This window comes from Branchiostoma floridae, unplaced genomic scaffold, assembly GCF_000003815.2.
Source record: "Branchiostoma floridae strain S238N-H82 unplaced genomic scaffold, Bfl_VNyyK Sc7u5tJ_355, whole genome shotgun sequence".
Lineage (NCBI taxonomy): Eukaryota > Metazoa > Chordata > Leptocardii > Amphioxiformes > Branchiostomatidae > Branchiostoma > Branchiostoma floridae.
In genome coordinates this window covers 34,256-45,839 of record NW_023365812.1, presented here as the reverse complement: position 1 = coordinate 45,839, position 11,584 = coordinate 34,256, and the positions used below count along the sequence as shown (strand labels likewise).

The window sequence follows — 11,584 nt, the reverse complement described above, 5'->3', positions numbered from 1 at the left end:
ATCCCGTGCATTTGCCCTGGACTATCCGAAGCACAGTCTCGTACAGGTGCTGAACTCGTCCCTCCACCACGGGAGAACTGGTGTTCAGGAAGAAGTTCGGACCGGTCTCGCTAGGCCTAGTGTAGGAGGGGTAAAAGTGGCTTGACATCGGTGTGAGCTCAGACTCGCCTGGTAGAAACCCTTGAGTGGCCAAAGCTCCAGTAAACCCGACATCTCTGCAGACTAGGTCGGCCCAGGCCATCCGGGTATCCGGCGTGACCGGTGACGGGTGCTCATACCCAACGACAGGTCCCCACTGCTGTGTGACGTCATCGTACAGCTCCACGCAGCCGTAGAACTGTCCCCCCACCAGCCGAACTCGGTTGGCTTTGCTTTCTCTAACATCCGAGTTAGAGAAAAACTCACCTGTTATCAAAGAGGAGAGTATAAATTAGTGAAGGATCGTTATCAATTGTCACCTGATGATGCGTGACGAGTTTAACCCGCTGTGTTGTTAGATGGAAAACTTCTTCGTATCTTATTGTTTTTAAAAGAGACGAGGATTGTCATGACTAATGATTAAACATACGTCGTTATTCATTGCTGACGAGAACTGGCGTTTCCGCACTACAAATGAGTTACTGTGTTGACGTATCCTCAATGGTCTAGTCACAACGTATGGAATGCCCTCGGTCAATAATGAGTTTCTGAAACATCTAAGGTGATCCAAAAATCACATAATAAAAAAAAATTATGTTAGAGTTAGATGTTACAGTATGAGTTAAATGTTACTTCGGTCTAAATTTTAATCATCATGCAACCCGGTAGATTGTTGAATTCCCTAGGAATCAGTCCAGGCTCCTATTGTTTTTGATACATATGTTAATGATCTTGCTGGATCTTGCCCAATTACCTTGTTTTATCCTATTTGCTGATGATACAAATCATTTCCTTTCACATGCAGATTTCGATTCTAGGACTGACCAATCAAGAATTAGAAAAACACTGCTTGGGTTCCTCATTAGCATATTTGGTATCTGCTTATGTTACATCATAATTTACACCAATCCATCCAGCGGTTCTTGACCTATCTTGCACACAGACAGACAAACGCTAGTGAAAATGTAACCTCCATGGCATTTTATGGAGGTAACAAAAAAACAAAAAAAAATAAGGTAAATGCACAGCAATGTTATATATTGTGCAAGAAATGTAGTTGAGTGGGAAAAAACTCTTGGAATTTTCTCAAGCTGCTGTTAATTTTAGTTGTAAGTAAACGTTACATGAAATAGTGCAATATTCAATTAGTGCAATACATTAGTTTTGGCATCTTCTTGTGCAATATGTTAAAAATTTTTAAAACAGTTTGTATTTCAGCAGTCCGACGCACACGATACACCAAGTCCAGAAACAGGGTTGACCTAGGTATTTTATCTGTCTTTCATCTTGTATTTGTATGTCTAACACTCAATAAAGATGGTTTTGATCTCTCTTAGGAACAAAACGTATGTAAAGGCACAAGCAAACAATGAATTTAGAAACAAAACTCATGTACGCTCAGAAAAAAAGTGCCACCTACTGGCCCGGGGGTGGGTACCGGTACCGAAAATTCAGGCCCAGACCTGAACCTGATTTAGTAGCCCAGAGCTTGTGAATGGACGATACTCAAAACAATGGTCCATTTCGCTACAAAGAAATCTGCTTTGTGGAGTATTCAGTTCCCACTCGCGTTTTGAAATTATACAACGCTAACTGCCTCTATACGATTGACTATAAAACTTGGCAGAAATGACAATAGAGTCTACTCTACATCGCTCTTCATATTTTCTTCGACCGGTAAGCCCCAAATGGTATGAATGCCTGATCATATAATCTATTAATTTTACAATAGGTCCAACTTCCGGTCGACAAAATTTTTTCAGGTCCGGCTTTTCCGGACCGGTCCAGTAAGAAAAAGTGTGGCAATAAAAATACATTGCCATGGCGAAGGCGCTATGGTTTATATGTATTAAACTGTACATTTTCTGATGTTTTAGTATTCGCCTTCTATCCTATGGCCAGACTGTATTTATAAAGGTTGTTTTACACTATGACTGTAGGGCACTGTTGTCAAGGAAAAAAACGGTCTCCTGTGTGTGGCAAGTGCCCTTGATATCACATTCAACAACAAACACAACTTTCCAAGTTTCATCATACAATTTAAACATCATACAAAGTAAACATCTGTGATCATATCAACAGAAATACGGGCACATTTACAAACTAGAGTTCGGTGACCTCATACCTCTATGAAATATTTACAGCTTTTGTAAATTTTATGCAAATGACTTGCACATTTTCATGATTTAGGCATATTGATGTTCAGCATTGACTAACGTACACGTGTCACAAGTATAAAATTCCCATCATTAGTCATTATGCGGATTTGAATTTTTTGCATATATCATGCAAATCAGTTCCTTGTATATTTGGTAACTGCTTATGTTCCACCTATCATAATTTACATGTGTTGCATTTATTGAAGTCCAGTTAATGAAAACAATGGAATTATACAATTTCCTCGTTATTTATGCAAATTAAGCCTAAAATATGCATAACATACCATTATCATTATGAACATTTTGCCGCAGCTACCAGCATGTCTAAAATGATGGCAATCCGTCGTTGCTTTCTTTAGTTATCTTCTTTTTGACAAAAATGCCCCTGCAGTTCCAAAATTAAATGTCAGGGGGTGGAACGTTGCCTCACTTTGTCATGACGCTAAACACTCTCTACCACCCAAATGCCAAGACCATATCATATCCAGGACAAGAGATACATTGAAAAAACTGAGGTTATAGAATATTCTAATTAATTATGCAAATGTACCCTATTTTTTTTTCATAATTAGTGTTAAATCTTGTACAATATTGTTTAAGGTATCTACAGACCAAAAATCACGAAAATCTGTTGTTCCCTTTTTTAGTTATCCACTTGAAGTGAAGTTAAGAAGTTTTTGACAAATATGCCCCTGATATCCCAAAACTAGTCGCTAGGGGGCCCAAGCCTATGTCACTCCTTCCTAAACACAAGAGCTATCACCTCAAAACCGTGCCAATAGCTCGTTCAGAACATGAGATAGCAAACCCGGACAAAAACCGTTTTTTATCGGTACACCGTACCGGTACCCCCACCTACCGATACAGATGGGTCCGACACCGTCCCATTGGGCGTTGTTGGCGTTGCAGTAATAGTAGGGGGCGATAGCCTCGAGTTCTCCAGATGGGTGAGATGACCCCACAAGCATTGTTCTACCCAGGCAGGAAACAGTACAGCGTCCAAGGACATCCACCACGCTGGGCTCCCACCATGTCTCACGGTATTCGTAGTCGCAGTGTACCGTTACATCAGAGGTGTTCCATATGTCCGGGAAATCTCCACACGGCTTCTCTGTGGAGGGGAATTGTGCAAAACGGGTCACTGGTACTTCGTTCAATCCAGCAGCCAAAAACTCTGGTCGCAGTGGCTAAATCAATGGCCAGGATAACACTGTCACAAGACTGCTTGTATTGAATTAAAAAAAAAAAAAAACTTTTCATCAAAGCTGCCAAGGGTAATACAAGATCTTGGAGGTGAGGACAACAGTAGTTAGCTGTACAAACATAGTGCGCATGCTCAGTGGTGGGCAGCTGAAATGACGATCCCGAGAATGTTTTCACCTTTTCATCTTAACCGTTATCCTTTTGCTTTTAGCTCACATAATTTAGTCTGTCTCGGCGAAAGTGGCCCACATGGTATAGGAGGTACAGTCACCCCGGACTTGAGATTTTGAGACTTATTTTTGGACTTAAAAAAAGTCAAAGTAAAAGCCTTGGATACGTGTATCGTTTTCTCGATACAGTAGACGTTTTTTGAAGGTTAGACATCCAGTTAAACAATATTGAAATACAATTCAACCTCTCAATATATAAAAGTTGATTAGAACGGAGATGTACTTTTGAATGTTTCGAGTGCCATCCACCACTCTTCTTCCGTGTCATAACAACGTACAGCTGAAACAAAACACTGCACTTCCCGACTCTAAAGTCAGTGGAGGAAGATGGCATATCAATGGATGCCTGCCGGAAACCAACCTACACGGACCATATCTAGTGATCCCTGGGAACAGGCATTGGCGTGATCAAAACCCTGTTTCACAGAGCGGACACCATCATAACAACAGAGGAAGCCAAGTCCTATGAGCACAGACACCTTAACCGTATTCAGACGGGGTTGGGGATGCTTTGGAGCCTGTGCCAATTTTCATGTCACATAACGGGAGAACGTCGTACCCCAGAGCCATCTAAATTTAGTGAGATTTCCTAAAATTTAGTTCACAACAATTTCAAGTTTGGAAAATTTTCCATTTTTTGTGTTGCTATGGCAACCATTTGTTGACAGTCGTTTTTAACGAAAATCGTTAATTTCAGTTCTAACAATGTTTTTTCACGCTTGTTCGCTATATTACTGTTATTTTCGTACATATTAAGTGAAACCTTATGTTATGTAGAATATCTTGCATGACTAAATATGAATAAACTATGCTAATTTGATGGCGACTTCTACGTACTTCTGTACATCGCACACAATGTCATTCGGACCAACAACTCACTTTGTACCTCCTTCTGACAGGCCAAACACATCAGGTATTGATCACAGTCTGATATGATCTCTGATACCGTGCAGTCGCCCCGGTCCACCCTCTCCACGGTCTCATGCAGGTAATGAAATCGTCGCTCTGCCACAGGGGAACTCGTGTTCAGGAAGAAAATGGGCCCGGTGTCGCTAGGTCTAGAGTAGGAGGGGTGAAAGTAGTCTGATATGGGGTTGAGTAAGGAACTGCCTTTTGGGTACGCGTGAGTGGCCAAAGCGCCAGTAAAGCCGACATCCCTGCAGACTAGGTCAGCCCAGGCCATCAGAGGCCCCCTGTTTGATGTATAGTAATACTCAGCAAAGCCCAGACCACTGACAGGCCCCCACTGCCTCGTGACGTCATCGTACATCTCCACGCAGCCGTAGAAATCTCCCCCCACCAGCCGGACTCGGTTCGTCTCGCTCTCTCTTACTACCGAGTTGTCGAACCCACCTGAGACAAAAGGAGACAATACAGATTAGTAAGAAGCGTCAACACTTGTCATCGGATTTACTGAGAGGACACACCATAGTTTATCTGCGGTCTCAATTCAAGGCTGCACACCCGCAAGTCCAGCGACCAGTCTCTTCCAGGAACTATTTTTAAAGAAATAAACCTTATATAAAAATGAAGGATATCCCTATATCGTTAAGAACAATCAAGTTTCAGTTTCCTAAATCTCCTGCAGTTTTAGTAATTTTTCGGGTTGCGGGGGTGGGGGTGGGCTGTGTGCTCAAGTCAAGTGATTCGCTTACTATATTCAAATGGAATCAAACCGATTACCTATACTGTACACTCGAAAATGGCTGATATTGTCGAAAAGCGAAAACTCCTGGGTATAACTAAACAAATGGGGAAGAAAAACCTAACACTGGAAATTCAAACTGTTCAGAAGCAAAAGAATACAGTGTCAATTCAGACCAATCAACACCATCAGGCGGAATCTTGTAGGACATAAACCAAAGACAAGACGTTACTGAATCTGTATCTACGAGGGATGATCAATAAGTTCTCGGCCCCACCTAGAAATGATAAGCACAACTCAAATTTTGAGGCACAACTTCATAGTATGGAGCCTTTTATCCATATCCTCCAAATTTCAAATCATTTCAGTCATTATTTTACAGGCATTCGTTTTTTGCAAATCAGAAGGTAAGTGGCGAGAAGTGGCTAAAAGTGGTGTGAATTGTGATCAGACGTGTGTGCGTCGAGTTCCCCATGCCGTAAATTAACAAAAGATATATGCATTGTCAAAATGTTTGATAATGATTCTCTTCCTATTTCAAGCAAAAAGAATTGGGTGTCTGACTTCCAGCAGCGCAAGTTGTCAATTGTCCACGCTTTTTTCCTTCTCCCTTACCTAGCATTACTGGGTGTCGCCTGCAAAGTAATGATCACAATAATTTGAATTTTGGTACATATTTATGTAAGACTTCATACTTGACATTTATGCTTCGAAATCTGAGCTGTGCTTATTATTTCTCGGTACAGCCGAGGACTTATTGATAACTTCACGTACATGTATAAAGTCTTATATAAATGTGTACCAAAATTCAAATTATTGTGATCATTACGTTACAGGTGACACCCAGTAACGTTAGGTAAGGGATAACGAAAACAAAGTGGACAATTGATCTGCAACCTGAGGTGTGCGGGTCAAATTGTTTGATCACACTTCACCCTTCTTTTTCTCGCCACTTACCTTCTAATTTAGAAAAAAACGAATGCCTGGAAAGTAATGACTCCAATGATTTGTAATTTGGAGGATATTGATAAAAGGCTTCATACTATGAAGTTGTGCCTCAAAATATGAGCTGTGCTTATCATTTCTAGGTGGGGCCGAGAACTTATTGATCACCCCTCGTATATAGCCGGTATAACAGCCCTTCGGCTTAACACAGCAGCTTCTGTATCTGTATCTATATAGCCGGTATAACGGCCCTTCGGCGTAACACACCAGCTTCTGAATCTGTATCTATATAGCCGGTATAACCGCCCTTCGGCGTAACACACCAGCTTCTGTATCTGTATCTATATAGCCGTTATAACCGCCCTTCGGCGTAACATAGCAGCTTCTGCATCTGTATCTATGTAGCCGGTATAACCTCTTTTCGGCGTAACACAAGCTTCTGCATCTGTATCTATATAGCCGGTATAACCGCCCTTCGGCATAATGTACCATCGAAGTGTATACAAGGTTGTATAAGTATTAAAAAAGATTACTTAAAGAAGTACCAACAAGTAGCCTACAATTTGAAGCTCTCCGTGTACAAGAGGATCTTGACTCTCCTGGCACGAAGGAAAATCAAGGAAATAAGTTAAGAACTTACAGAAAATTTAAGCATTCGTATGAAAGAGAAAAATACCTGGATATAGCAAATTTCAGCTATCGCCGAGCCATGACCAAACTAAGGATCAGCGATCACCCACCGGAAATTGAAACTGGTAGATATAACCGAACTCCTCCTGATGATAGACTATGTAGGAGGATCTGTTCAAATACCTTATGTCATCATCTAACCACGATATACTGGAAAAACTCTGTAAGTTCGTCTACAAATGCTTTAAGAAGAGAGAAGAAGCATGTAAACTGTAGTATATGTATAGTTTTCCGTTTACTCCCTTTGTACCAAACTGACTGTATTTAGCCCCATGGGGCATGGATATGCAATAAAATTCATTCACTTATAACCATTTGGTATGGATGTGCGAACTCCCCCGTCATAAACGCTATCCGCGCTAGCAACCCGGCTCACGCCCCCAATTAGAAATGAGAGTTCCACGACCCCATATCTTTACCAAATGATCCTAACATTTGCAACTGCTGTATTAATTGTGTTTGTCATAAACTATGCAAATGATGTTCTCATTTGCATAAATCATATTAGTTGATCATCCCCTCCACCAAACATACACAATCTATATTAAGAAAGAAGTACTTTTATCGCATTTTCTGATAATTCATGCAAATGAGGGTCTGCATTTTGAACATTAGTTCAACGATGTTCACCAGTACATAACATAAGTAAGAAGTTCCCTTCATTTACCACAATGACATTATATAGCATTTTCTCGTTAATTATGCAATTGATGAGCGTGTTTACATGGTTTCCTAATTATTTGTGCAAATTAGGTATAAATTTGCATAATTTATATGTCATTATACGAAGCATCACTTAAGCTTTCAACATACCAAAAATCATAACAACCCGTTAACCCCTTCTTGAGTTATTCCCTTTCAAAGTCTGGCACTAAACCTGCCCTGCAGGTCCAAAACAAGCCGCTAGGGCGCCCCAAACTCTCGGCATCAAGAGCTGTCTTATTTACTTACTTGGGCCTACTGCCCATCCTTGAGCTGTCTACCACTAAAAAATTATAGCCGCAGCATGTTCAGAATATCAAACCAGGAAGTTCCGCTGCAGTACCGCAACAGGCCGCCAGGGGCCCCAAATCTAATCGTTTCCAGATCTTATCAGAAATATCAATGTCATCCATCAAGGCATTCTCAAGTTATGCTGGTCTTCTACTCACATACATACATACAAACGCTACCGAAAATATAACCTTCTCGGCGAAGGTAACTAAACGTAGGTGCGGCCAGAGAAACAAAGTTGTCACCTACCGATACAGACAGGCTCGGTACCGTTCCAGGTGCCGTTGTTGACGAAGCAGTAGTGATGAGAGGGAGGATCCCCCTGTACCGGTGGATCGAGGAACAGCTCAGCATTCCGGCAGGAGACATTGCAGTAGCCTCGCACGACCTCCACGTCGTTCATCTTGATCAGTACCTCAGTGGAACCGTAGTCACATTGTACATTTACATCATGGTTCCATTTCCACGGGAATTCTCCACACGGCTTATCTACAGAGGAGAGACAATGACACGTTTCGCCAATTGCACTGAAACAAATGACCCTGTCTTCTTCCTAACTCCACAAACGAGATCGAACGAGTATTCATGGTGTCTTCCTTGTGTTGGAATCAAGATCAACCTTTGTAACTATGGATTTTACCAACACAGATGAGCTTTCATTCGAATCTAAATAGGAAGTTCCACGCTGGGATCTTCTTTTCCTTTAACTCCACCTGTATGGAACAAGCTGTCTCTTGATTGCTTTACTGATGGGTACACCTTAAACGCCGAAAGTGTCACAAGCCAAGGTATAATCGGGTTATTGTTGGGCATGTCTTGGCCCACTTGTACAGCATCAGCCTTCTGGCGAAGCATAAAGGTATAGGGACCATCCTAGGTACATTCACATTGATATTTTGCAATTTATAAGAGTTTTTAGCTTAAATTTTACAAAAGTATAATAAAAACGGGCATAGGAGACTTTTTGCCCGAAATATCTCACGTTTTAGTCCTAAACAGAATCTGTTAGCAAGCACATTTTTTATTACATCACCAGCAAAATGAACTTATCTTTTTTTTAGTGAATATATGATTTTCAAAAGTTTTAACTGATTTCTTGAGTGTTTGTGTATTTTGCATTCTAACGTGGTTCTATGTACAAAGATTTTGTCATAAACTTTTAGTTTGCCCGACAGGTACATGTTTCTCTCTCTATCAACATTAAAACCATCTACCAGATCCACTGGCGAATGGCAGATAAATCGTCTCAAAAATGGCTGAAATTCACCTTGATGCAAATTCTGCTTTCATTTTTTTAATGCCCTCCATAGTACGTCTATGTTTCAGCTGTAATGTTTGGTATGTAAAACTAGAGAACCCATGCTATATGGAAATACAAAGTAGTTTTCGTATCTCGATCACATTCATCAGGACAGTCATCTCAATTTCAGTAATTTTCAGCTTTAAATTGTTTGATTTTCAAGGGTCTCTGAAGGAAACGCTTTTTTGTTGGGCAAACGTTTTTCATTTGCACGCTCGCATCAGTTTTCCGGTTCTCAGAGGATATCATCCATATAGTATTGTAGGTTCCTTATGTACATATCATATGTCGTCTTACTATATATTGTTTCTGGATTAATTAAAACATTTTCTCTTGCATTAGCATAGGTAATTAGTGCTTATTTTGATAATTTATACAAAATGTCGAACCACTGTATTTTACACTAAAATACTATTTATTTCGAAGTAGTGGGTTTTACTCTTCTAAGCAACCAGGACTTTTTTGCCATAAAAGCAATGAGGTGGAAGGCCTGTTATTTTATTGTAATTTTGTGATAAATGATGCATAAGTTGCTGGGGGTCATTTTGGATACAAACTTTCAAGTATAGCGTACTAATTCGGTGAAAATGGTTAGATCTTATATAGACTTCATAGAAGATATGTTTTCTTTGATGAAAAATGTTGATATAGTATATATCAAAATACGCCTGGGTTCCAAAAGACCTCATCAATCTTTTAACTGGTTTGTGCCCAACGCTCACCTGTTGTTAGGTTAATTACATTGCCAAACCGGGGGCCCAGTCGGAATGCCTACGGAAATTAAAAAAAAAAGGAACATACACAAATCGTACATAGGATTAATATTATTATTTTCTTTGAGCTTTGTTGTCCTTTAAATTTCGTCCACGAAAGCTGCCGGTCCCGGCGCCGTTTTGGAAATATGAACGATGCTAAGTGGGAGGGTCACGTGACTGATTTGATAGCACCTTTACAACGAGCGATCGCGATGATGTCTCGGTGACGCAGTGGTAGGCAAAAAGCAAATGTTTGGCAAAGGATGATTTACATATTAAGCCATAATTTGATCTGCTTATTTAAATATGAATTTTTAATCCAATCTACTGAAGTCCTGGTAGCACCAGCCGTCGAATACCCCGGATGTAAACAACAACAGCGATCGCTCGTATTGTTTACTTGACAAAGTCGTCTACTTAAGCTTGGCTTGATATTCTTTAATTCAATATTTTTTTAGAATTTGCATGAATTCTTCCAAATGCCACAAGAATGAAAAGACCATTATTTACTACTTTTGAATTAGTGTTTACTTATCAATTATGCAAATTAAATCATTTGGATATCTATCGACACTTCTCTCTATCTAAGTTACTACATATGTCATATGTTAGAGAGTCACATATTGAAAGGTAATAGATTTATAAACTCTCAAATAAGCTCTTGTTTTGATTTGAATTAAATTGTCTAAATCATTACTCAAGCTGTTTACGTGCCAAAAATCACGACGATCCTTCAATCCCATGAGTGTCTACTGACAAGCTGCAAGATAACCAAAGCATTTGCTTGAACAAATTTCATTCAGCGCCAAATGACAATCAGTTACCCGCTCCCCCCTCCCAGAAGCCAACGACAATATCGTGAACTTATGGACAATGTTTCAATTATTACCTATTTAGCTGGTACATTGACCTCCTGGTCGTTGGGTGGGGGGGACAAGGTAGACATGAATTATTACGTTACTTATAAGAACAGTTACGGAGAAAAAACAACGTGCATCATCACGCAGCTACGGAAAGACGACATGACGAATTTCATGCGATTACACCAAAGGGAATACAGAGAAACAGCTGCGAACACCGGAGACAAACTCAAATTCTTCTCAGGGGGTGACCCTCCTTTTTCGGAGTGAAAATTGTTTTTCCTTAGCCTGTTAGTGAGGGTGCCGATTTATGACTGTTTCAGACTTATAAAACAGGATAACTCAGAGACGAGTTCACGGATGGTCATGGTTTCCGTTTGTAGATTGTAGAGTGCTTGGATAATGAGTTACAGAATTAGAATTATATCATGAGCTAATTTGCATGATTAATGAGAATGTCTAAATCCCCAGTATTTTATTATAGGATCCCAGACATGTGAGATGTAACTGAGGCATATCAAAACACATCAATTATGTAAATTAGGACCTAACTATCGTACTAGCACGAAAGCATTTTCGCCCTGAATATGATACCTGGGTAGATTTATCAATGCTGAATATGGATTTGATTACCTCGACAAGTGAACGCAAATCTGTTAGCGCGTT

General features: G+C 40.2%; 1 protein-coding gene across 1 annotated transcript; it reads right to left on the bottom strand.

Moving 5' to 3' along the window:
- Positions 1-9: 9 nt before the first annotated feature.
- Positions 10-8,477, bottom strand: LOC118408699 (the record flags this gene model as incomplete). The annotated part of the gene is made up of 4 exons (XM_035809554.1): positions 8,253-8,477; positions 4,610-5,083; positions 3,157-3,408; positions 10-405 (listed from the first exon to the last, which is right to left on the bottom strand). Coding segments are annotated over exons 1-4 (1,276 nt in total), but the record flags the coding sequence as incomplete, so codon positions are not given.
- Positions 8,478-11,584: the final 3,107 nt, after the last annotated feature.